This window comes from Crotalus tigris, unplaced genomic scaffold (genome assembly GCF_016545835.1).
Source record: "Crotalus tigris isolate CLP2741 ecotype Arizona unplaced genomic scaffold, ASM1654583v1 scf7180000017646.2482762, whole genome shotgun sequence".
NCBI lineage: Eukaryota > Metazoa > Chordata > Lepidosauria > Squamata > Viperidae > Crotalus > Crotalus tigris.
Window position 1 is genome coordinate 1 of NW_024096538.1, and position 27,577 is coordinate 27,577.

The 27,577-nt window shown below is 35.3% G+C and overlaps 2 protein-coding genes across 2 annotated transcripts in view; one reads left to right on the forward strand and one right to left on the reverse strand.

Annotated features, from left to right (window-relative positions):
• Nucleotides 1-41: 41 nt before the first annotated feature.
• LOC120304737 (POU domain, class 2, transcription factor 1-like) lies at nt 42-18,488 on the reverse strand. Its single transcript, XM_039335656.1, has 11 exons — nt 18,414-18,488; nt 13,775-13,828; nt 12,134-12,253; nt 10,258-10,437; nt 8,364-8,481; nt 6,105-6,199; nt 3,270-3,443; nt 2,567-2,708; nt 1,760-1,905; nt 711-890; nt 42-284 (listed from the first exon to the last, which is right to left on the reverse strand). Exons 1-11 carry the CDS (start codon nt 18,486-18,488, stop codon nt 42-44), a joined length of 1,527 nt encoding a protein of 508 aa, XP_039191590.1.
• Nucleotides 18,489-18,771: 283 nt separating this feature from the next.
• Nucleotides 18,772-27,577, forward strand: part of LOC120304736 (POU domain, class 2, transcription factor 1-like) — a 34,953-nt gene continuing 26,147 nt past the window's right edge. The window contains exons 1-4 of the mRNA XM_039335655.1: nt 18,772-18,786; nt 22,327-22,380; nt 23,902-24,021; nt 25,718-25,897. Coding sequence (XP_039191589.1) covers nt 18,772-18,786; nt 22,327-22,380; nt 23,902-24,021; nt 25,718-25,897 — 369 coding nt within the window. The remainder of the gene's footprint in view (nt 18,787-22,326; nt 22,381-23,901; nt 24,022-25,717; nt 25,898-27,577) is intronic.

A 27,577-nucleotide genomic window follows, 5' to 3' on the forward strand; every position in this document is an offset into this window, starting at 1 on the left:
GGTGCTGCAATAGTCATAATTTTGGGGTTTGCTCGTAAGCACTAGGGGGCGCTGATCACATAACTTTGAACGAGCGTTAAGTGACCACTCAGGATTACCTCTGTAGACATGATGATGATAATTTTATCTTTAAAAGAGAAAGCATTTATATGGAGTTGCAGTCCAAATGACCTCTTACCTGTGACTGCCAAACTAGTTACAGTTGCGCTGGTTAAAGGGAGCCCAGGATTGACAGTCAAAGTGGTAGCTGCACTGCTTGTCACAAGGCTTGGTGTAGTTGCCACCTATAGATCAAAAGAAAATAGCTGAAATCCTAAAAAAAGGATGTCACCAATGAATAAAGGAGTCAAATGAAAACTTCTATATAGCTTTAGATTTTCACAAGAAGCTGCCCTTTGTTATCTTTAGAAAATAATTAATCTTTCTAGGTGTGGAAGAACAAAATTAAATATATTAGCATACTACAAAGGCAGATTTAAATAAGTATTCAAAGTGGCATGCCACAAAGATGGCATAAGTATCTTTCTTCATCAACTACAAAACAGAAATAATAAGAACTGAACTGTGTACATTAATGTCCACTCATCATAAGTATCAGATTTTGAGAGCCTTAGAAGCAAAAATATTAATATCATCCTCTTGCTATTCTTAGCAAGAGTTGTCAAATTATCTCCCAATCTAACATAATTCAAATGGTTTTGAATTTTTACCAATGAAGTTGGACAAGGGAACATTGCTTTGATGGGCGAGTTGCTGGTTCCACCACTACTAGGTGGGTTAATTCTTTTTTCCTTCTGGCGCCGATTACAGAACCAAACACGGATCACCTCTTTTTCCATTTTCAGCTGGTCAGCTATCATGGTTATCTCTTCCGAGGTAGGCTTTTGGTTCTGAAAGATAAACCATTTAGACTATTTTCTGTTGCATGATATAATTTGGATTATATTCCTTTCTACCGGTAGATTAAAAGGAAACTACAATAATAGAAGTAAGTACCACAGATACGCTAGATACAAATTATATCTTATTACAAAGTAAAATAAATGTGGAGTTTCCTTCATATTTTAACTGCTGGAATACTTTATATGCCTCTCACTGGAAATCACATACGATTCATTCTCTGAAAGAATAGCAGACTAAGTTGTGAACATATCCTTCGGTGTCAAAAATAACTTTTTTATTTATTAAAAAGTCTGATATGGAATTGAATTTAGATCTTAATTTTACTTATGGAAAAGTACTACTTGGGATTCTCTTAACACAAGGTTTTAAATGATTAAATCTTGCCTGAATTGTTGCAATAAGAATAGATATTATTCAATTAGATAATATTTTTTATAAATAGCTCATTCTGTTTAATGATTATTATACTCTCTGCCTTGTTAATTATTGAATAATATTTTAATAATTATTTTGAAATACTATACTGATAAAACTATTACCTTTATATAGTCTAATGTTACCTTGAAAAATCCTTATTCAATTTTATATTGCTTGTAAATCTTTCTATTTTTTTTTTTGCTCTTTTCTTTTACACTCTTTCTCTCTAATACATCTTCAATTATTTATTAAAATAAAAATATAAAAAATGCAAGTGACATATCAATGCAAAGATGCACTTGTTTGTGTGTGATCTATTTTCCACAAAAGTCCTAAAACAGTGTGCATATATGAACATTTGCACGCCATTTCATCAACTTTTTTTTAAAAATATATTGATATACCTTATATACTAGAATAGTACAGTGCAAGTACCGACCTCCAGGAAACTCTTCTCTAAGGCCACACGTATGTTGGTCTCTATGCTGGTGCGTTTCTTCCTCCTACGGTTCAAGCCTTCAATCCCCAGCCCTGGAGAATTCAGGGCACTTGGGCTGGAAAGAGCTGAATCAGATGAGAGGTTTTCTGCAAAAAGGTCAAGTTAATCATGGTAATTAGTGTAACGTAAGCAGGAAGTTAGTTTAAAGAAAGTAAATTTCATTCATTGTGCTTGCCTAAAAACATACATACATTCCAAAGTTCTATTGTTTGGGACCTGAAGCTCATATGTACAAATCCATTCCAACGAAACAAGCAGCTCACCCACTTGCAAAAAGAAAGGAGACTCAGAATTCCAATGAATGAAATCAACTTCCCACAACTATATATACTAACATCTTATTTATTAAACATATGGTTTTACACTGTGGTAAACTGCATATATCCTTATTTAGAATAAAAGTTTGATGTCCACTACTCAGTATTTTTTCTCAAATATTTTTAACACTTGTCTTAGGAACATAAAATTTTATGCAATGCTTATGAAGTTATTTTTAACAGAAAACAACTATAAATAAGACACAGACATGGAAAAGCTTTAAGCTTTAGCCAATACTGCACAATATTTTTTTTGAAAAATCTGACTAGTTTTACTTGTAAATCCTATTCCACATTTTTTTTGTATAATGCATTAAGTCTTCTACAGATATATTCCTGTACTTATATCCTCAGGAAAATTAACAGGAAGCATTTTCAGAATTCCAGAAATCAGCTGTGAAATTATGAGAAAATCTAGACATCAATTTACCTGCATCATTGAGCCACTTTTCCAGAAGTGGTTTTAACTTGCACATGTTCTTAAAGCTGAGGTTCAAGGCTTCAAAGCGAGAAATAGTAGTTTGACTGAAATCATTTCCATATAGTTTACCCATAGCGAGCCCAACATCACCCTACATGGACAAAAAGATTGTAATTTGTTCTGGATATCAGATGTAAGAAGATTTCTACTCAATATGTGAGAGATGGTTTTCCACTTTCAGTAAACTACTGTTGTAGAATGTCTGTGATACTTATTGCATACAGTATAATACGTTCATTTTACAACTGCAATATCTCTTAAAAACTTGCCACAGATGAGTTAATCCCACCTAAGAGATTTTCTATGGGAAGTTATGAAGATGTTTTTATAACATAGATCCATGTTTTTATAACATAGATCCATATCCATGGATGCAATGCTCCATAATACTAAGTGTGAGCTCTATCTAAACCAGAAGTTCTTTGTTAGCATATTATCTTTAGGAGTCCAACCGATATGCCTCAAAAGTCCCTTATCAAATTGGGTGCCAAATATCCAATAAGCATTTATTTAAATATACCAGTATGAATAAACATTAAATAATATTGCAAATTTATAAATAAGAAACCACTTCTAATTGGGAAAAGTGATTAAGAGTCTCAGATCTGAATACCAGTGACCAAATTCCTTCTAAATGGAAATGCGATCATACCTGAGTGAATCCAAGTTTGATCCGTCTTTGTTTAAAAGTCTTGGCAAATTGCTCAAGCTCCTCAAGATCACTGGGCTCTTCCAAGCTGGGTGTATCAATTCGCTTTGGTGTTGTCTGGCTCTGTGGAAGTGGCTGAATAGGGGTCGCTGCTATTGTGCGTGTTGGGGTTGCTGGCTGCTAAGAAATATGGGAAAATAGAGTAATATGAAAAGTGCAGTAATAATGTACCACAACACAATTGTCTTGTGTTCAATTCAAGTGCACTTGCACTCAATAGTTTATGTCACTATGCCAGAGGTTCTCAAACTTTTGTGGTATACAGAACCCTTGCTTTCTCAGTAAATTTTTCATGGTGCCCCAGGGCAAAATAAATACCAAACAATTATTTTCACTAAGTACAGATAGTCCTCGACTTACAACAGTTCATTTAGTGACCGTCTAAAGTTACAATGGAACTGAAAAAAGTGACCATTTTTCACACTTATGACCACTGCAGCATCCCCATGGTCATGTGATTTATATTCAGATCTTGATATGTGGTTCATATTTATGACGGTTGCAGTGTCCCGAGGTCAGGTGATTGCCTTTTGTGACCTGCTGACAAGCAAAGTTGATGGGGAAACCAGATTCATTTAACAACCATGTTACTAACTTAACAACTGCAGTGATTCACTTAATAAATGTGGCAAGAAAAGTCATAAAATGGGGCAAAGCTCACTTAACAAATTTTTCACTTAGCAACATAAATTTTGGGTTCAATTGTCATCATAAGTCGAGGAGTACTTATAATTAGCTCCTGTGAGTTTGCTGTTGTGGCTTAGGGTGACATGGCAAAGTTTGGGAACTGCAGCACTATGCAGTGTGAATGAGCTAAGGAATATTATGCATTTATTACATTTCTAACCACAGTCAATAATAATTCTTGGGAGCTCACAGGGTTTCAGAAAAATTAAACATCCATGCTATATTTATATTCAGTCACTAAATGATAAAATTTATACATATAACAAGATCAGCATAATTTAATAAAACTACACAAGATGGCATAACACATAAAATATCTAGAATACTCTCTAAAAGAGCTCAATCATCCTGAAAGCAATCATAGTGGGGGACAGTATAATCTCTACTGAAAAATTATTCCAAAATAACAGTTTTACTATTGAAAAGCAGCGTCTCCTAACTTTCATTCACTTTGTTTCTTGAAAGTGTGGGAGTGCAAGGAGATTTTCTCTGAATAACTAAGTGGATTGGGAAAGATCAGGTTGTAATAACTAGTCCTGAAACTGTCAAGAGTACCAAACCACGGAGGACATCATAGTCTTAAAACCAGCATTTTAAATTTTACTTGGAAGCTAATTAGTCAATGTATGGTATTGGTGTTATGTACTCCTAGGAATGTGTGTCAATTATCACATGATCAACAGTGTCCTGGAAAAACCATGTAAGTAAAATTGATATCACAATGGCTATTTGGAAGGAAGTTAATACTTTTAATTATTTCAAAATAATAAAAATGAAGATAGATATTTTTGATATCGGGTATCAGGATAGCTTAACAGATATTTCACAATTTCAGAAAAGCTTTGATCAAAGAATCTCACCAAAGAGTCCTAGGCATAATCAAGTGCTCTCATGGATTAGCAATTAATTAAAACCAGGGAGCAGAGAGTAGGCATAAATTTTCAATTCTCACAAGGACCTAGTTCAGAACAACTTGTATATAAATTATATGGAAGTAGGGCTGATTAGTAGCAATAGGTGACTAAATCCAAAGAGATTGTAAAGAATGGGCTTTCCCAAGTGAATACAATTCAAAGTAAACACGTGTAAAGAGTTACATGTTGGCATTTAAAAAATCTAAAATTCATTGTATATTAATAGGATGTGAGCTGGTAGTAACTGACCAGGAAAGGTGATTATGTAACAGTGTAATAGTGGACAGCTTGAAAATGCTGCACAAAAGACGAATGTCATGGATGGAATACAGAAAGGGAACAGGAGTACCAATATAATATTGCCATATAAATTTATGGAGCAATTGCCCTTGACTACTGTGTACAGTTCAACATTGAAATTAATGTAAAAAAGGGGGATGAAGCAGCTCCTATGAGGAAAGGCTACAGCAATGAGATGCCTTATCTTGCAATTAAGAATGGTATGGAAAGATATGATAGAATTATATAAAATAATTGATGGCATAGATAAAACAAATAGAGATAAAATTTTCTTCTCACTCTCTTAATGCTAGCATTCAAAATGATCCACCGAAAATAAACAGATGGAGATTCAGGATTGAAATAAATATTATTTTAAAAGCTTCTTCTTAAACTATGAAATAATAGAAAGAAAGATCTTTAAGAGAAAAAGATCAGAACATCTCTATTTCCTCTTCCATGATAAGGATCACTGGAATGGGGAAAGGCTATTAACCTAGCACCCTCATTTACTGTAATCAAGATGAAGACTGTTTTTGGGAAGAGAAATTATAACGAGGGGAGAACGACGGCATTATTCCCCTCTCATTTCCTTTACCCCTAAAATACTATGGTATATTCCCAGTAGCATACCAAATATTTGTTTGGAGGCAACTGAAAATGAAACTGAATTGGAAATGTCATTCCATGCCCCTCTTGTCCAGTAAATTTGTTGATAAGAAACAACTGCAGCAATGTGTCACCCTAAAGAAGATGACATGATAGGTATTTTGAAGGTCACCTGGGTTCTACAGATAATCCTGAAGAATGAGACCAACAATTCAAATCATGCACTATTTCTTCTATCCTCATCAGTTAGCAGAATTAATAAAACAAAATAAACAAACAATAAACTGACCTGAGAGGTGAAAGTGATGCTTGGCTGAGACTGCAGGAGGTTGGCTTGGCTTTGCTGAGGTAGTTGCGTTAAGAGATTCTGCGCTTGCAGGAGACCTGAAAATTGAAATGCATTTACATAAATGAAATGAATTAGCATAGTTTGCTGTAGTACAGGTTCTAAAAAGCAAAGATTTTTTGTATCATACTTGTAGCCCAGCCTAGCGTTAAAGGGTATCTATATTAACCCCAATATTTCCTTCAGAAAATCAGTCATATTCTATTCACCTCATGGCTTAATTACTGTCATGCGCTGTACGTAGGGACTACCCTTGAATACCATTAAGAAGCTTCAACTGGTCCAGAATGCAGCAGTGTGGGAATGATACATATACCTCAGAATGTCTATGTGAGACTTTCACTTTACAAGCTGTACTGGTTGCCAGCATGTTCCAACTGTGATTTAATATGTTGGTTATAGCCTATAAAACTCTGCATGGAATAGGAACAGATTATTTGAAGGATCACCCATCTTCCCTGGTTTCTGCCTGGTCCACATGTGCTGATAAAATTGATGTGTTCCATGTTCTTTTGATTAAACAGTGCTCTCTATCAGAATCCAGGAAATGTGACTTCTTTATCATGGGGCCTGCTCTCTAGAATGAGATTCCCACTGATATCAGTATGATTCCTACCCTGGTGACATTCTGAAGGCCTTAAAGACATTCCAGGCCTTTGGTTACTATGTGGTATATGTTTTTCCATGATTTTATCTGGAGCAAATGGATATAATCTTGCTTTGTTTTTGTGCTTTTGTTATACTGCAAACCACTCAGAGCCAGTGGTGTTGGGCAGTACTGAAATTATAAAAATAATAAATGCATTAAGATTATTTTGTGCTAAACAAAAGCATTCAGCAAATCATGTTTAAGGCATGTCCCTTTTGATTCCAGCTTTTTGTGCTTCTTTTAAGCAAAAACAAACAAGCAAACAATGGACAGATCCAAAATATAAAGACACTATTCTCATAGAGTTTTCTAGAACAGTGGTTCTCAACTTTTTTAATGCCGAGTACGAAAAGAAGAACAGCGATAAAAGGCGAAACTCGAACAACGAAGAGACGAACGAGAAAGAGAAAAAATACCGCGAGACAACACAAACAAACAAAGTGCGCGAAAAAAAAAAAGCCGCGAAATACTCGCCCCACCGCGCCACCTATCACGAAACCCCCCCCGCGCGACTCGCCGTAACCCGCTCCCCGAACCACCCCGGTCGTAATTCGAGGACTAACCCACCGGTCTTAAGCAAGGACTGCCCAAACCGGTTGATAAGATCCGAGACTTTCCCTCCCGGGAGAGCCGTGCATGCGTGGTGCCGCCCCCTGCGCTGGCCGAGGCGTAGCTGGCAAGCGGCAGAGACGGAGCAGGCCGACCACCGGCTGGGCCACCAGCTGGCCCAGCCCAAGGGAGGTAAGGCACCCGCCGGGCTCCACGCGCGCCAGCAACCCTCTCTGTGCCCGCCGGCCTCCCATCTCCCACCCCTGGTCCTCTTTTACTTACCTTTTTAGTAGTTGCTCAGCAGGGAGGGGTGGAAACTTCCAGACAGCTCGCCTTTGCTGCAGACAACTTGCAGCACTGTTTGCAGAATGGGACTTTTGGTGGGCTCAGCAGGGCAGAGACAGCCTGGACAATTCCTATTGGCTTTTGAAAGCCAATAGAATTAGACTCTATTCAAAAGCCAATAGAATAAAAGGGAGTAGCACAGCTAAGGAAAAGGGGAAAAAAATGGCGGACTGCGTTGTTTGGTGACCCCATGAAATGGTTGTTTGACCCCCAAATGGGGTCGCAAACCCACAGGTTGAGAACCGCTGTTCTAGAATGTTCATGGCATATCTATTCCATAGAATTTGTTGGAAACAACCTCAGACAATTAATGATTATTCTTATATGCTTAAGCTTCAAGCAGGTGATCCAGCTGAACATTCTAAGAAGTGTAAATTTGTTGCTAATTAATCAATATGCAATTAGAAAAAAACTATTTTAAAATATATATTCATTTATCTTTCACAGCTACTGTAAGAATAAATGATTCTTATAAAGGAACACTGAGTAGATGCCTTCTGATCACATGACTATAGTCAATCTGATGGTTCCAATAGAACAGTTTCTTTTTCTCCCAAAAGAAACATGCCTGTAACCAATTTTTTTAAAAATTTCTAAAAAATACAGGAATTTGCTACATGAAAAACTCTAAAAGATCATCTCAGAAATGTTTTGCTTACCCTGCTGCCCCTGCGGTGTTTGTGAGATGATGAACTGTGCTGGTTGCAAGTTGGTTGTTGGATGCACCAAGACAAACTGTTGCAGATTGAGATTTTGTTGCTGGAGCTGCTGTAGATGCTGCAGATCCTTCAAGAAGGAAAACATATGAGATATCCAAAACTAAACACCTTCTCCTTCTCCTTTTTAAAATAAAGCCAAAGGAAGAAGGACTCCAAACATCTTGTTTCCTGAACACGATACACCTATGTACACCTTTGAAGAATATACACGGAACAAAAAGAGTTCAATGCATTTTATCATCCCTTCCACTGAAAAACTTTTCAAGTTTTCAGATATGCTGCCATGTTCATAACAGAAATAACTTCTTAATACTTAGCAAATGCTGATGCTTCAGGCTGCTTCTTTCATTCTCTGTACCTGTCCCTTGCTGATAGGGAAGTTGTGAAAGGGCAGGAGAAAAGCCATTTTTGTTCTCATCTGTCAACTGACTCATGAAAAAGGCAGACCCCCACTGACATTTTCTGCAGCAACCTTCAATAACAAGACAATCTAATGGGTTCTGCCTCCTTTTTTCATGCACCTACTTCTGTGCAAGCAGCTGGCGTTTTTAGAGGGGGGAAAGATACTGCCTTTCTTTATTACCTTTTCTCCTTTCTAGCCAGCAAAACGTGCAGGATTTCCCCACTTATGCATGAGGAGCAAGGGATGAAATATAAATGAAGCAATGTACATTTTGGAGATGGCCAGGACCAATTCACCATCATCATCATGATGTTTTTCTACATTAAAAAAACATACTGGGAATCATACTGATGGTGTCATGATGACCACCGAAACATTAGTAGCTCTTTCAGAGACAACAAATTGGTCAACAAGCAGAATGGTAAAAATGGATTCTTTTATGATATGCAAATAAGTGCTAATTATTTATATTATATATAAATATATATATAATACAGTATATCATATTATACTGTTATATAACAATATTATTAACAGAACTAGACAGAAGGCAAGAAACAACACTACATAATTTTTAAAGATCTGCTTAATGTATTCATACAGAAATCGATTAATTAAATGAAAATTAATTGGTCAAGGCCAAATTTTTCTAACAATAAGAGCAATTCTCTAATAGTATTAATGGTCTTTCCTTTACTAGATATGTTCAGGTACAGGCTGAGGCTGATTTACCATTTGTCACTAATGAATTTGATTCCTGTACATAGCATTAAGATTTTGACTTAATGGTCTATGTGCTATTCGAATGATCTTCCAAATCATTGATTCCACTGACTAAATCTATTAAAAGAAATAGTTATTTGGTAATATGTTATAAAATAAATTCAAATAAGAAAAGCCATGTTGTTAATGATAAAGAAAATGACAAAACCATTTCCTAAAGTCTACAGTGTGAAAGATTCTAGAGCAGCGGTCCCCAACCTTTCTGGCTTGATAGCCAGGCAGGGGGAAGAGGGGATGGTTCTGTGCAAGCAGCAGGTGCATGCACACAACTGGAGCTATGCATGTGTGTGTACTCACCTGTTGCTTGTGTGGCCTGGTTCCGAATTGGCCATGGCCCAGGGGTTGAGGACCTGATCTAGAGTTTATATGAAGATCTGGACATGAAGTTTTGCTTTGCTGATTCCACAGTTCAGCTTTATCAGCTAAGCTTCTTACTCTCACTTTCTACTTTTTCATTTCCTTCCTTCCTTACGATCAAATAGTGATGCATTAAAAAAGTTACACACTTTCTGCAACAGGAAGCAGTTACTGTGTTCCCAAGACATTCTCATTACATGATATATAATGGATCTAAACTTCAGCTATTCTGTGGACAAACAAAAGAAGACATATTTGACCAACTAAAGCCATTAACAGTTTGAACCTCACCTGTGCAATTTGTATCGGCTGAGATAGAGGAATCTGTGTCATGGGTGTTGCAGCAGAAGCTGAGATGGTGGCCCCTGCAGCATTGTGCTGCTGACTGGCTGAATGCTGCACTGCAGCTGCCAGCAACTGTGCCTGTGCCTGTTGTAACAATAATTGCTGCTGGGCTGGTGTTAACGTAAGCTAGAAACAAGTTTTAGGATAGTAATTAATAAAGGAAAGGAACAACCACTTCTTAAATATTACTGTTAATTCCTGAGAAGTTTTTATTAGATAGGCTATTTTATATTAAGCATTTTTTGATTCAGTTAAAAAAAAATCAAGCTATCCAGTTAATTTTACATCACCCAAATGGGGCTGGCATGTGTTTGTGACCATTCGTACCACTGGGATCAGGGAAGCAAGATTCTCTATGACTTTTCTTCAAGATCAGTGTGAAAAAGGTAATTAGCAAGCAAGCAATGCAGAGAAACAGCACTGACAGGAAATAGCAAGCAAAAAGAACAAGCCATCATTGACAGGCTTTGAAAGGAAATTTACATCCACCAGAAGCACAAGCGATTAGCCAGATGAATGAAAAATAGCAATGCTGGCTGTGGTTACCAAACAACTGACAATACTCCAGCTGCTTCATATTAGTATGAATCCCTGCCATGTTCCATCATTCCCATTATGCCTTAAGATATAGATGAGGAGCATGTGCACCATTTGTTCCTTTCCAAGGCACCCCCTCTTCCGTCTGTCTTTTTGTTTTGATAACATTGAGCTGGTAAGTTGACATCTCTGCCAGTTTACAAACATGCATTATCTCTATGAAACAGGTGGCATCAAACTCCCTCTGACACATTAATATTCTTCCCAGTTTCTGTAATGAGAGAGCTGCTAGGTTCAAAAACCTGGATCCACTCCCTATATTACAGGCAAGAACATTTCAGCAATATGACCCCAGACAGCATTTGAAAAAGCCTGAAGGATGCTGAACAGGTCCATGCAAATATTCACACATACTCTTATCATAAGCCTTAAAGAATGATACTCAGATTACAGTAAAATTGTGATTTTTATGTTATTTAGCTATTGTTATGGCATACATTTGCTCAATTGAAAAATATACAAAGAGCTCAACTGAAAAGCACTATATAAAGAGCTTTTCATCTCATGCCAACTTTTAAAATGTTAATCTAAGGGTTCATTTTTCTATATGAAAAATAGAAGGTCAACAAACCAAAACATGTAATCAAAGTTACTCTTTAGAATGAATATTAAAATACCTGATTCAATGTTCCTGAATATGAGAGTGAGTTCATTGTGACTTCAGAGACACCAATACATGTCTTATTTCAATCATATAATAAGTTACTTTGCCGTTTCTATCATGCTACTGATTTTATCACAAATAGCTTATGTTTCATAAGACTAGAAACAAATATGTAAAAATGCACTAATGTTTTAGGCTGCTTTGTATCTACAATCACTAATATTTTGCAATAGAGCTGCTGTTGCTTAGGAGATTTCAAATGAATTTATTGTTGAAGCTAGCAAGGACAACTTTTGCCACCACGTATAAAACTAAAAGTGTAAACTTAAAACATTAATACAATATATTGGGCTCAGAGATCAAAAGACTACTCCATTACACTCTAGAATATCATATGAAATTGCAATATTTAGAAGAAACAGCAAAGAGAAGTTTTGTACTTTCTCTCTTTACACAGAGTAATTATATAACAATCTCAGTGTTATGGCCTTGTCAGAGGTTTACAGGAATGCATAATATTGATAAATTCAGATTCACTGGGATTACTTCATTTTCCTTTTTGGGTTGTTTGGCTAATACCACAACTTGAGAAGGTTGCTCATTCTCTATAGCTGATCTTACCCCAGTTATCTGCCCTCCAGCCAACATAAGCTGCGTTTGCGGTATGGCCGCCTGAACTGAAGGCTGCTGTGAAGGCTGGCTTGGCTGCTGAGTGTCCCCAGATTCTTCATTAGATTTAGACTAGAGAAAGAAAAATACAAACTTTGTAGAACACAGCAGTTATTAGTATGGACAAAAACATATTCTATTATAGTGTTTTCCCTTTTCATTGAATGTGAATTAATTTGTGTTTTTTTTAAAAAAAAACTTTAAAAAGCTTATTTGTTTCTGTAAGTAAGCACAAATAATAGATGGGGGTTGTATTTGCTTTCATACCAGTAAAAAACAAAATACTTAGAACAAAAGAAAAGAACAGTAATTTCAGGTTATTTTCATAGTTGGATAGAAATGAATATGTTGAATACATAAAACCTCTGATTTATTATCTCCCTGTCATTTATGTATTGGTTTAAACCAGTACATTAATTAGTGCTGCTAAAGCTTCCAAACTTTCCTAGTCAATGCAATGTTACCGATATTCTTAGATGCACACCTTCACCAAGTATGTGACATTGCCCAACCCTATTAATTACTGGGAAAACCATTACTAATACACTGAAGCTTTGGATCAGAGGATCACAATTTCCATGCATCCATTTTATCAATATGGCATTCAATTTAAACAAGATACTAAAATGTTTGTATACAAAAAGTACCAAGGGAAAGAAAACCAACACTCAGAATACCAATATTATTTCTAATCAGTGAAGTTCTGGTATTTATAACAGCAAGCTCAGTTTACATATTTAAACTATTTTACAGAAAAACAAATTAATATAGCCACAAGGTAGGAAATGCAAGCAAGAAAGCAAAAGAAAGATAGGGGGAAAAGCCCAAAGAGGGGTTTATGCTAATTAAAATTGCTTATGGAGAACATTAAAATTCTGCATAGATTTGCATATTTTCCACCACCTGTTTTGGGGACCACAGAGCAGGCTAATTAACATAGAGGCTCTGATTAATTCTGCCAGTCATTGAGAGATAATTACAGCACAGGACTGTAAACATTCTGCACTGGAGATATAGTGTGTTTGCCAACATCTCTCTCTGGGATTGAAAATTTACCATGGCAACCAAGTCAATGTTCAGCCTCTTTTTTACAGAAGAAGGTCACTTTTCCTATTTCTTTCAGAAGCATCATTTGTAACTAGATGTGTGTTCTAGAAGGCTTCAAGAATAGTCTTCAGTCTTTAGCATTCTGATAATGAAGCCACTTCAAAATACTGTTTGTTGTATTCCTTTTGTTTTTTAATATATTGCTTGAATGTTTTAATAAGAATCAGAGGATCACAATGTGGTATAGCATGAAGCGTATTTAGTCAGCTATATATGTTTGATAGAAATGAACAAGTTTTAGATTCAACTATTGAAAATAAATGTATTTTCTCCAATATTGTATAACTTTCCAAAATGATATATTAAAAAAGTAGGATAAAATGATGATGATGATAATACCTGCTTCCGTAATATAAAAGGAGCTCTTTTTAATAGTTTTAACAGCATTAATTGCTGTTGAATACCTAAGTTAATGATTATTGTGTCACACTATTGTGTCACAACTAAATGGATTCAGACGGATGAGAAATTTATAGTAATTCTTACCTGTACATTTAAGGATTGGGCAGTAGCTTGTAAACTTGATCCAGGAAGCTGAACCTATAAAAATAATTCATTTTTATGAATAGAATCAGTAGAATGGTTGCAAAATTTTCCCAGCTTGAAAAACATATAATAAGCATTATGTCTTAAATACTACTTAAACCCCAAGGTTATAGGTAGATGGGTTAATAAAAAATATTCTAGTTAGCAGAATGCAATGGCAATATTGCAAGAAAACTATACTGATATGAAATCATGATGAGTGAAATTTGGTAGGAGACTGAATCCCATTGCAGAATTGAACTGATCTGGAAAGATTCAGGAACTGACTAAATCAAATCAGCATTTTTATGAAGCAGAAAAATTAGAATTTCATTGAAAGTTCATTAGAAATTTGGTGGCACACAGAATCATAGATAATATGCATCTCACTAAATGTAAATTTCTTCAGATTTTAGTATGCTATGTGAACCCAGATTTGTGGGTGGTAATGCATTCTTTACAGGTTAAAAATCACTCCAATGAAAAGTTTTACAATGTTCTTCTCAAAGAGACCAGGGCATCCTTCTACAGAAGCTAAACATTTTTTTTAAAGCAGAGGTTTTCTCTGTGTTGTGTATCATTTTCATAAGAACACAAACTTCCAAATTATAAAGGATATGAATTTTCCCAAGGATGTGTTTCTCTCAGAAGGGGAATAACAAGTAATGTATTACTTGCTTCCTTTAAAAAAAAGTTTAGTTGTGGTTATCACAAAAATACAAAAAAAGCTTCTGCTTGCAAGGGGCTATTATATTTTTAAAATTTGCCCAATTTTGACAAAGAAAGTTATAAATTTTTCTATTATATTTAGTCTGAGGCATTATTTTTGAAGTGTTTGACATCAAAGATTCAGAATCAGCAAAAGCTGATAAGACAGCTTTGAATCACTCTTTAAGGCGTGAATAACTGAACTGGGATAGAAATTAAATACTGTAAGCAATACACATCCCAAGATCAAGCAACAAATAGTAGTGGTAGTAAAGTTGGAAGGGACCTTGGAGGTCATCTAGTCCAACCCCCTGCTCGGGCAGGAAACCCTACACCATTTCAGACAAATCAGAAATCAGAAATTGAGTAATATCACATTATTGTATAACATTAGAAAGGATATCTTAAAATGTAAGGTTATAGCACTTTTTATTTTTAAAAAAATCCAAAAGAGATGCATTATACACTCTGTTGAACTACAACATGGCTCTGGGAACTCAGATATATTATTCAGGTAGCATATGATATATGTAAATAGGAGACATAAACTAGTAGCTAGTATATAAGCAAATATTGTTTTCAAACTTTTCCTACATTTCTGGATTGGATTCCACAAAAATATAAGCATGCCATCTGCCACCAAGCAAGTAATTATCCTATAAAAAAGCAGTGCCAACATCCAGTTTAATCTGTCTGTCTGGTAGTATTATGAGAAAGAACAGTATTCATTAGAGAGATTTGCAAACCAGCATTGCAACATAGCTGTTTTAAATATATGGTGAAGGTAAAAACTTGCAATTTTTGCTGTTTCAATTCTTTTTGTAGTATCAAATTATGAATACATTTATCTTACACATCATTTGCAAAAAACACTTAAGACTATTTTAATGAAAACTAAGTTCAACATACTGCATTTTTTAAAAAGAAATCTCATTAGTTAATTGTAAATGATGCTATATTCTGCAGTAAAGATATCTATTTGGCCTAAATTTTATTTTTAAATAAATTCATCCTATATTGTAGAGGAGCTACAATATAGATACAGATACTCAGTATTCTTCCTCTCACTAAAAGTAAACTCCAAGGCAGCCCTGAATTATGTTTTATAGCATATATTTTTTATTATAAAAGTATGAACCGGATATCAATTTGAACCATAAAGCACACACATTTGCAAGAATGCAAAGTCATTTTGCCGACTAATCTTGCAAACCACATGAACTTAAAAACAATACATTATTACTGAACATTTTATAGTTAACTAGACAATTGTGACCCATTGGGTTATCATTTCAAATATTCAAATATTTCCTTACCTAAACAAAAAGGCAGAATAACTATGGGTTACATGCGCACTTGTGCACGCACATACAAACACACGCCATTTGATCATAAGCAATAAGTTTGAAAAGTTTCATACCTTACTGGGTTTGATTTCACTTAACTGTATTTATGTACTTGGACAGGAAACATGGGTAATTCAGACATTTGATTTCAAAACCTCTTGTTCTCAGACACTAGAAACCTAAGTGCTAAACAGATAATTAGGGGTAGTTAAAAAAAATGCTAGCAGAAGAATTTCTAGTAGTCATCATGAACGAGATGAAGGATTTTGACATTGAATTTTTATTTTAATTATTTTAATTTTTTTTGTTTTACAAATCAAGTGGTATTTGACAAACATGGTGGTAACTATATAGAAATAGAGGAAGAGATAGCACAGTGATTGTATATACATTAAAATGTTTCAGTAAAACTCTATTTTTAAAAAAGTGGCAGTTAATAGTAAAAATAATTTTCCATTACAGGTTCTTATTATAAAAAAGAAAAAAAATCTGAATTAGGAGTCTGCCACTTAAGAGCGAACTCTCCATTACTGAAAGTATTTGAACAAAAATAGTTCCTTGGCTGTTTCTATTGTCATATTCAGAGTAGGATGACAGATTTTTAAAACCATGTTTAAATGAGTTAAATGAAGTCAGGAAGTTAGTGTAGTGCAAATAAGGAGAGAAAGAAGAGTTTCACATTCTGATGTATCACACATTTACACCTGTAACTTAAATCATAATTTCACAATGTGCTGGCATTTGTAAATTGTTTGATTATATGGAAACTTTTGGCTATCTTAGAACACTAATAAAGCAAAATTATCTATTAATACATTAACTTTGATAAGAGAAAAATACATAGATTTTTGTTTGCCTATTCCTTTTCTGTATAGCATGTATTCTTTTTGTGATTACATAGAGATTCTTGCTCAAAAGAATAAACTTTTACATACTACTTAGAATTGTGCATTCCTCCTTGCTCATTTTAGTGTACTGCCAAAATCATACTTGTATGTTGGAGTAGGAAAAAGGGAATGAGTTGAGAATTCTAGTTGTTTCTCCAATTCCTGATCTTATAATATGTCAAGAGGCTTTTAATGTTGGCATGGTGGGAGGTTAATTTGTCAGACCCATCACTTCTCAACTCCAAAAGCAAACCTTGACTTCAAATTCTGGGGAGCACATAATAAATGTTTTCACTGTCTTCAAAATAGAAAGTGAATCTTAATTTAGAAAGGTCAGCAAATATTTCCCTTTTGAATTTATTTAACAGATTTTATTTATTTTTGAAATCTTACTATAACTTACAATAGATTGCCCCTTCTCACATTTACTCTTAAGTGGAAAATAGTTCTCTTTTTAAAAGGGGGGGGTCACTGTTATCTGTAAGAATGAATGCTGTCAGGTACTTTTCTCCCATAAAAATAAAGAAAGGCATGATCTTTAATATCCATTTCCCTGGAGTAAGGCTTGTCCCCACCCTCCTGTCCTTCTGTAAGAGCCTGAAGACCTGGCTCATCTAGTTGGCCAGGGACCCAATACACTAACTACCTGACCCCACCTCCCCCTGTGCAACCTGCCCTTTACTTGCCCATCTTTTAATTCATATTGCTGTGCTTTATTTTTATTGTTTCATTGTCTTACTACAGTATGGTTATTTTTACAATTTTACTTTCTACTATTGTAAGCCACCCAGAGTAGCCCCACGTCTGTCTGTCTGTCTGTCTGTCTATCTGTCTGTCTATCTATCTGTCTATCTATCTATCTATCTATCTATCTATCTATCTATTTTATGGATAATAGTGGACTTCAGTATATCTTCTACACCTGCTAAAACTTGTTTTAGAAGATCAATTTGTCTCACATTTCTATTTGTTTGTCTGACAGATGTTATAATTTTCTGAGAATTTAGATAGTAATACTTGTCCTATGGAATATAGGATTGCTTTTTTCCCAACTGTCTTATTACAATATATTGTATATGAAAACACTTAGGAAATAAGTTACCTCTAGTAGAAAGTACCACCGACCTAGTACAAATAACCCAGTAAAGTGTTATTTTTTTAAAAAAAGATAGAGACTTAATTCATAATTTGACTTAAAATAAATTGTCCTATTTATTTATTTATTTATTTATTTATTTATTTATTTATGAGACTTATATACCGCTTTAAGTGCAAGCACTCTCTAAGCGGTGTACACCAGTAAGCAATGTATATATATATATATATATATATATTTACATTGCCCCCAACAATCTGGGTCCTCATTTTACCTACCCCGGAAGGATGGAAGGCTGAGTCAACCTTGAGCCGGTGAGTCTGTTCTTCAATAACAGAAGCATTCCTGTACTTGCATGAACATTCTGAGATACAGAGAAGAAAACAAACCTAAACAAACAAAAAAAAATGGTTTCAGGAGTTTACTGTATTCTAATAGTTATGTGTACAAAACTTTGTATACTTGTCACAGAACACCCTGATATTTCCTAGGGTGTTCCATGTTATCCCAGGATGTGCTCATCCAACCATTGGGATGGTTTGAAGCCAATATGCTTAAAATACTTTCTCTACTGTGCTTCCTAATAGAATTTCCTTCAGATAGAACTTCAGTCGTGGTGATTTTCTGAACATAGCCATTTATTTCGTGTGCAAAACATAGAAATTATTTACCTCAACTTCCAAGCCAAGTTCAGGTACCACAATCTATGTAGCATAGAGCTGGTACTACTGTGAAAATTGGTTAGCTTAATCAAGTTTGGTTGTGCTTCTTAGAGAATATCTTGATGAGATGTGCAGGAAAAATATTTTCATAAACAAAATCAATGTGATTTGGCTGGTTTAGCCTTGGGTCCTATAATGTTCACTAAAACTGAAATGTGGTAGAATATTGGATGTTTGAAACAAGGCAGTATTACACAAAATGATCAGTGATAAGGTATATGCATGTAGGTGATCAAGGAACATTCATGAAAATTTACATAATGCTACACATGCATCAGTTTTAACCAATGCACATATTGGAACAATTCAATTATTTTGTCGGTACTACCTCTAGTGAACACTTTCCATTCATCCATTGTCCACTGTCCCTGTGATGACCCAGGGCACAGCAAAGAGACAATGCAGTCAGCTGGCAATTCAAACAGTTCTTTTATTGCTCCAAATTTTCCCCAAATGCTCCCACTTTTGCTGGCAAGCCTCCAACAACAGCACACACACACCCCTTCAGCCGACTCTGGCTGAAAGAAGGTTCAGATACAGTCTGATTAGCATAAGAAATTACTCAAGGCCATAGAGATAACAAGGAAGAAAACATAAACCTAACAAGTCTGTTTGAATCCTAACTTGCCTGAGCAGTTTTCAAAAGAGAGAATCCGAAATACAGTCCGAGGTCTGTTAACATTCAAGTAATGTGGTCAGTCAGTGCAATAGTTTGAGTTTCCAAACAGAAGTCATAGAACAAGAGTTCAGCAACAATACACAACACTCCAAGAATCAGCATTTGTTCCCAACAAATGCCCCTCCCCACAGCGTCTCCTTAAATCTCAATCTCCAGGTGTTCCTTGTGGAGAAGGGCGGGACTCTCTCCTCCCGAGTAATTGAGCCTGCCTGCATTGTTCCCTCCTCCTCTCCACTCTCAGTGCTCTAGGATCAAGTGGGGGTGGCCTTTGCTCATCGCCTGAACTCTGCCTCTCCTGTTCCTCCTGTTCCAATCCTGAAGGGCTCTCGCCTGCCTCGGCCTGCTCTTCCCACAGTCCTCTGAAGCCACATACACCTCTCCCTCGGCCTCCATAAGGTCCTGTTCCAGTTCATTTTCCTCCGCAGATTCAGGCTCAGACGGAGGCATGACAGTCCCTAAGCTTTGTGTTTTTTTTTTTTTTTTTTTTTTAAAGTACATTTTAAGATCATTTAGAATAGAGGTCCCCAACCTGTGGGCTGCGGCCCACTACCAGGCTGTAACCTCTTGGCCAGCGGGCTGCGTGAGTGGTTGGCCAGTGTATGTGCCTGTGCCCATAAAGCTGCCTGTTCCTTCCTTTCCCACCGGGCCGCCAATCCAAAAAAGTTGGCGACACCTGATTTAGAATATATATAAATTTGTCACTAGGCAGTAGGTATAAAAGGCTTTTGCCATCTGTATACTACTAAACTCTTGTGTCTGATTGTTTGTAACCTTCAGTTGGTGAAATGGTGCATCATAGGAGCACCATTTTGGAATTAACATACTGGTACATCAGATGGACTAACTTACAGAATGCATGTAAAACCTGTGAGATTAAAATGTGGGAAATTTGTGGCAGCTTTAGTGGCTGCACCATCACAGTTAGCTGCAGTTACCTGATAGTGCCAGAACATTTACTGCCAGTTTCCTACAAGGAATCTCAATGGGAAAGCCAGCAAGAAGTCAGAAATTGCTCCCATTCTCACTGCTTTTTGCTCACCCATAGTTATTCTGCCTTTTTGTTTAGGTAAGGAAATATTTGAATATTTGAAATGATAACCCAATGGGTCACAATTGTCTAGTTAACTATAAAATGTTCAGTAATAATGTATTGTTTTTAAGTTCATGTGGTTTGCAAGATTAGTCGGCAAAATGACTTTGCATTCTTGCAAATGTGTGTGCTTTATGGTTCAAATTGATATCCGGTTCATACTTTTATAATAAAAAATATATGCTATAAAACATAATTCAGGGCTGCCTTGGAGTTTACTTTTAGTGAGAGGAAGAATACTGAGTATCTGTATCTATATTGTAGCTCCTCTACAATATAGGATGAATTTATTTAAAAATAAAATTTAGGCCAAATAGATATCTTTACTGCAGAATATAGCATCATTTACAATTAACTAATGAGATTTCTTTTTAAAAAATGCAGTATGTTGAACTTAGTTTTCATTAAAATAGTCTTAAGTGTTTTTTGCAAATGATGTGTAAGATAAATGTATTCATAATTTGATACTACAAAAAGAATTGAAACAGCAAAAATTGCAAGTTTTTACCTTCACCATATATTTAAAACAGCTATGTTGCAATGCTGGTTTGCAAATCTCTCTAATGAATACTGTTCTTTCTCATAATACTACCAGACAGACAGATTAAACTGGATGTTGGCACTGCTTTTTTATAGGATAATTACTTGCTTGGTGGCAGATGGCATGCTTATATTTTTGTGGAATCCAATCCAGAAATGTAGGAAAAGTTTGAAAACAATATTTGCTTATATACTAGCTACTAGTTTATGTCTCCTATTTACATATATCATATGCTACCTGAATAATATATCTGAGTTCCCAGAGCCATGTTGTAGTTCAACAGAGTGTATAATGCATCTCTTTTGGATTTTTTTAAAAATAAAAAGTGCTATAACCTTACATTTTAAGATATCCTTTCTAATGTTATACAATAATGTGATATTACTCAATTTCTGATTTCTGATTTGTCTGAAATGGTGTAGGGTTTCCTGCCCGAGCAGGGGGTTGGACTAGATGACCTCCAAGGTCCCTTCCAACTTTACTACCACTACTATTTGTTGCTTGATCTTGGGATGTGTATTGCTTACAGTATTTAATTTCTATCCCAGTTCAGTTATTCACGCCTTAAAGAGTGATTCAAAGCTGTCTTATCAGCTTTTGCTGATTCTGAATCTTTGATGTCAAACACTTCAAAAATAATGCCTCAGACTAAATATAATAGAAAAATTTATAACTTTCTTTGTCAAAATTGGGCAAATTTTAAAAATATAATAGCCCCTTGCAAGCAGAAGCTTTTTTTGTATTTTTGTGATAACCACAACTAAACTTTTTTTTAAAGGAAGCAAGTAATACATTACTTGTTATTCCCCTTCTGAGAGAAACACATCCTTGGGAAAATTCATATCCTTTATAATTTGGAAGTTTGTGTTCTTATGAAAATGATACACAACACAGAGAAAACCTCTGCTTTAAAAAAAATGTTTAGCTTCTGTAGAAGGATGCCCTGGTCTCTTTGAGAAGAACATTGTAAAACTTTTCATTGGAGTGATTTTTAACCTGTAAAGAATGCATTACCACCCACAAATCTGGGTTCACATAGCATACTAAAATCTGAAGAAATTTACATTTAGTGAGATGCATATTATCTATGATTCTGTGTGCCACCAAATTTCTAATGAACTTTCAATGAAATTCTAATTTTTCTGCTTCATAAAAATGCTGATTTGATTTAGTCAGTTCCTGAATCTTTCCAGATCAGTTCAATTCTGCAATGGGATTCAGTCTCCTACCAAATTTCACTCATCATGATTTCATATCAGTATAGTTTTCTTGCAATATTGCCATTGCATTCTGCTAACTAGAATATTTTTTATTAACCCATCTACCTATAACCTTGGGGTTTAAGTAGTATTTAAGACATAATGCTTATTATATGTTTTTCAAGCTGGGAAAATTTTGCAACCATTCTACTGATTCTATTCATAAAAATGAATTATTTTTATAGGTTCAGCTTCCTGGATCAAGTTTACAAGCTACTGCCCAATCCTTAAATGTACAGGTAAGAATTACTATAAATTTCTCATCCGTCTGAATCCATTTAGTTGTGACACAATAGTGTGACACAATAATCATTAACTTAGGTATTCAACAGCAATTAATGCTGTTAAAACTATTAAAAAGAGCTCCTTTTATATTACGGAAGCAGGTATTATCATCATCATCATTTTATCCTACTTTTTTAATATATCATTTTGGAAAGTTATACAATATTGGAGAAAATACATTTATTTTCAATAGTTGAATCTAAAACTTGTTCATTTCTATCAAACATATATAGCTGACTAAATACGCTTCATGCTATACCACATTGTGATCCTCTGATTCTTATTAAAACATTCAAGCAATATATTAAAAAACAAAAGGAATACAACAAACAGTATTTTGAAGTGGCTTCATTATCAGAATGCTAAAGACTGAAGACTATTCTTGAAGCCTTCTAGAACACACATCTAGTTACAAATGATGCTTCTGAAAGAAATAGGAAAAGTGACCTTCTTCTGTAAAAAAGAGGCTGAACATTGACTTGGTTGCCATGGTAAATTTTCAATCCCAGAGAGAGATGTTGGCAAACACACTATATCTCCAGTGCAGAATGTTTACAGTCCTGTGCTGTAATTATCTCTCAATGACTGGCAGAATTAATCAGAGCCTCTATGTTAATTAGCCTGCTCTGTGGTCCCCAAAACAGGTGGTGGAAAATATGCAAATCTATGCAGAATTTTAATGTTCTCCATAAGCAATTTTAATTAGCATAAACCCCTCTTTGGGCTTTTCCCCCTATCTTTCTTTTGCTTTCTTGCTTGCATTTCCTACCTTGTGGCTATATTAATTTGTTTTTCTGTAAAATAGTTTAAATATGTAAACTGAGCTTGCTGTTATAAATACCAGAACTTCACTGATTAGAAATAATATTGGTATTCTGAGTGTTGGTTTTCTTTCCCTTGGTACTTTTTGTATACAAACATTTTAGTATCTTGTTTAAATTGAATGCCATATTGATAAAATGGATGCATGGAAATTGTGATCCTCTGATCCAAAGCTTCAGTGTATTAGTAATGGTTTTCCCAGTAATTAATAGGGTTGGGCAATGTCACATACTTGGTGAAGGTGTGCATCTAAGAATATCGGTAACATTGCATTGACTAGGAAAGTTTGGAAGCTTTAGCAGCACTAATTAATGTACTGGTTTAAACCAATACATAAATGACAGGGAGATAATAAATCAGAGGTTTTATGTATTCAACATATTCATTTCTATCCAACTATGAAAATAACCTGAAATTACTGTTCTTTTCTTTTGTTCTAAGTATTTTGTTTTTTACTGGTATGAAAGCAAATACAACCCCCATCTATTATTTGTGCTTACTTACAGAAACAAATAAGCTTTTTAAAGTTTTTTTTTAAAAAAAACACAAATTAATTCACATTCAATGAAAAGGGAAAACACTATAATAGAATATGTTTTTGTCCATACTAATAACTGCTGTGTTCTACAAAGTTTGTATTTTTCTTTCTCTAGTCTAAATCTAATGAAGAATCTGGGGACACTCAGCAGCCAAGCCAGCCTTCACAGCAGCCTTCAGTTCAGGCGGCCATACCGCAAACGCAGCTTATGTTGGCTGGAGGGCAGATAACTGGGGTAAGATCAGCTATAGAGAATGAGCAACCTTCTCAAGTTGTGGTATTAGCCAAACAACCCAAAAAGGAAAATGAAGTAATCCCAGTGAATCTGAATTTATCAATATTATGCATTCCTGTAAACCTCTGACAAGGCCATAACACTGAGATTGTTATATAATTACTCTGTGTAAAGAGAGAAAGTACAAAACTTCTCTTTGCTGTTTCTTCTAAATATTGCAATTTCATATGATATTCTAGAGTGTAATGGAGTAGTCTTTTGATCTCTGAGCCCAATATATTGTATTAATGTTTTAAGTTTACACTTTTAGTTTTATACGTGGTGGCAAAAGTTGTCCTTGCTAGCTTCAACAATAAATTCATTTGAAATCTCCTAAGCAACAGCAGCTCTATTGCAAAATATTAGTGATTGTAGATACAAAGCAGCCTAAAACATTAGTGCATTTTTACATATTTGTTTCTAGTCTTATGAAACATAAGCTATTTGTGATAAAATCAGTAGCATGATAGAAACGGCAAAGTAACTTATTATATGATTGAAATAAGACATGTATTGGTGTCTCTGAAGTCACAATGAACTCACTCTCATATTCAGGAACATTGAATCAGGTATTTTAATATTCATTCTAAAGAGTAACTTTGATTACATGTTTTGGTTTGTTGACCTTCTATTTTTCATATAGAAAAATGAACCCTTAGATTAACATTTTAAAAGTTGGCATGAGATGAAAAGCTCTTTATATAGTGCTTTTCAGTTGAGCTCTTTGTATATTTTTCAATTGAGCAAATGTATGCCATAACAATAGCTAAATAACATAAAAATCACAATTTTACTGTAATCTGAGTATCATTCTTTAAGGCTTATGATAAGAGTATGTGTGAATATTTGCATGGACCTGTTCAGCATCCTTCAGGCTTTTTCAAATGCTGTCTGGGGTCATATTGCTGAAATGTTCTTGCCTGTAATATAGGGAGTGGATCCAGGTTTTTGAACCTAGCAGCTCTCTCATTACAGAAACTGGGAAGAATATTAATGTGTCAGAGGGAGTTTGATGCCACCTGTTTCATAGAGATAATGCATGTTTGTAAACTGGCAGAGATGTCAACTTACCAGCTCAATGTTATCAAAACAAAAAGACAGACGGAAGAGGGGGTGCCTTGGAAAGGAACAAATGGTGCACATGCTCCTCATCTATATCTTAAGGCATAATGGGAATGATGGAACATGGCAGGGATTCATACTAATATGAAGCAGCTGGAGTATTGTCAGTTGTTTGGTAACCACAGCCAGCATTGCTATTTTTCATTCATCTGGCTAATCGCTTGTGCTTCTGGTGGATGTAAATTTCCTTTCAAAGCCTGTCAATGATGGCTTGTTCTTTTTGCTTGCTATTTCCTGTCAGTGCTGTTTCTCTGCATTGCTTGCTTGCTAATTACCTTTTTCACACTGATCTTGAAGAAAAGTCATAGAGAATCTTGCTTCCCTGATCCCAGTGGTACGAATGGTCACAAACACATGCCAGCCCCATTTGGGTGATGTAAAATTAACTGGATAGCTTGATTTTTTTTTAACTGAATCAAAAAATGCTTAATATAAAATAGCCTATCTAATAAAAACTTCTCAGGAATTAACAGTAATATTTAAGAAGTGGTTGTTCCTTTCCTTTATTAATTACTATCCTAAAACTTGTTTCTAGCTTACGTTAACACCAGCCCAGCAGCAATTATTGTTACAACAGGCACAGGCACAGTTGCTGGCAGCTGCAGTGCAGCATTCAGCCAGTCAGCAGCACAATGCTGCAGGGGCCACCATCTCAGCTTCTGCTGCAACACCCATGACACAGATTCCTCTATCTCAGCCGATACAAATTGCACAGGTGAGGTTCAAACTGTTAATGGCTTTAGTTGGTCAAATATGTCTTCTTTTGTTTGTCCACAGAATAGCTGAAGTTTAGATCCATTATATATCATGTAATGAGAATGTCTTGGGAACACAGTAACTGCTTCCTGTTGCAGAAAGTGTGTAACTTTTTTAATGCATCACTATTTGATCGTAAGGAAGGAAGGAAATGAAAAAGTAGAAAGTGAGAGTAAGAAGCTTAGCTGATAAAGCTGAACTGTGGAATCAGCAAAGCAAAACTTCATGTCCAGATCTTCATATAAACTCTAGATCAGGTCCTCAACCCCTGGGCCATGGCCAATTCGGAACCAGGCCACACAAGCAACAGGTGAGTACACACACATGCATAGCTCCAGTTGTGTGCATGCACCTGCTGCTTGCACAGAACCATCCCCTCGTCCCCCTGCCTGGCTATCAAGCCAGAAAGGTTGGGGACCGCTGCTCTAGAATCTTTCACACTGTAGACTTTAGGAAATGGTTTTGTCATTTTCTTTATCATTAACAACATGGCTTTTCTTATTTGAATTTATTTTATAACATATTACCAAATAACTATTTCTTTTAATAGATTTAGTCAGTGGAATCAATGATTTGGAAGATCATTCGAATAGCACATAGACCATTAAGTCAAAATCTTAATGCTATGTACAGGAATCAAATTCATTAGTGACAAATGGTAAATCAGCCTCAGCCTGTACCTGAACATATCTAGTAAAGGAAAGACCATTAATACTATTAGAGAATTGCTCTTATTGTTAGAAAAATTTGGCCTTGACCAATTAATTTTCATTTAATTAATCGATTTCTGTATGAATACATTAAGCAGATCTTTAAAAATTATGTAGTGTTGTTTCTTGCCTTCTGTCTAGTTCTGTTAATAATATTGTTATATAACAGTATAATATGATATACTGTATTATATATATATTTATATATAATATAAATAATTAGCACTTATTTGCATATCATAAAAGAATCCATTTTTACCATTCTGCTTGTTGACCAATTTGTTGTCTCTGAAAGAGCTACTAATGTTTCGGTGGTCATCATGACACCATCAGTATGATTCCCAGTATGTTTTTTTAATGTAGAAAAACATCATGATGATGATGGTGAATTGGTCCTGGCCATCTCCAAAATGTACATTGCTTCATTTATATTTCATCCCTTGCTCCTCATGCATAAGTGGGGAAATCCTGCACGTTTTGCTGGCTAGAAAGGAGAAAAGGTAATAAAGAAAGGCAGTATCTTTCCCCCCTCTAAAAACGCCAGCTGCTTGCACAGAAGTAGGTGCATGAAAAAAGGAGGCAGAACCCATTAGATTGTCTTGTTATTGAAGGTTGCTGCAGAAAATGTCAGTGGGGGTCTGCCTTTTTCATGAGTCAGTTGACAGATGAGAACAAAAATGGCTTTTCTCCTGCCCTTTCACAACTTCCCTATCAGCAAGGGACAGGTACAGAGAATGAAAGAAGCAGCCTGAAGCATCAGCATTTGCTAAGTATTAAGAAGTTATTTCTGTTATGAACATGGCAGCATATCTGAAAACTTGAAAAGTTTTTCAGTGGAAGGGATGATAAAATGCATTGAACTCTTTTTGTTCCGTGTATATTCTTCAAAGGTGTACATAGGTGTATCGTGTTCAGGAAACAAGATGTTT

Coding starts and splice junctions, on each gene's coding strand:
- LOC120304737 (XM_039335656.1), bottom strand. CDS start 18,488: ATGGCTATGTTCAGAAAATCACCACGACTGAAGTTCTATCTGAAGGAA. Junction 10,438..12,133: donor CTGGAGGGCAGATAACTGGG/GTAAGATCAGCT, acceptor ACTTGTTTCTAG/CTTACGTTAACACCAGCCCA. Junction 1,906..2,566: donor AAAGTGGCTCAATGATGCAG/GTAAATTGATGT, acceptor ACCTTTTTGCAG/AAAACCTCTCATCTGATTCA.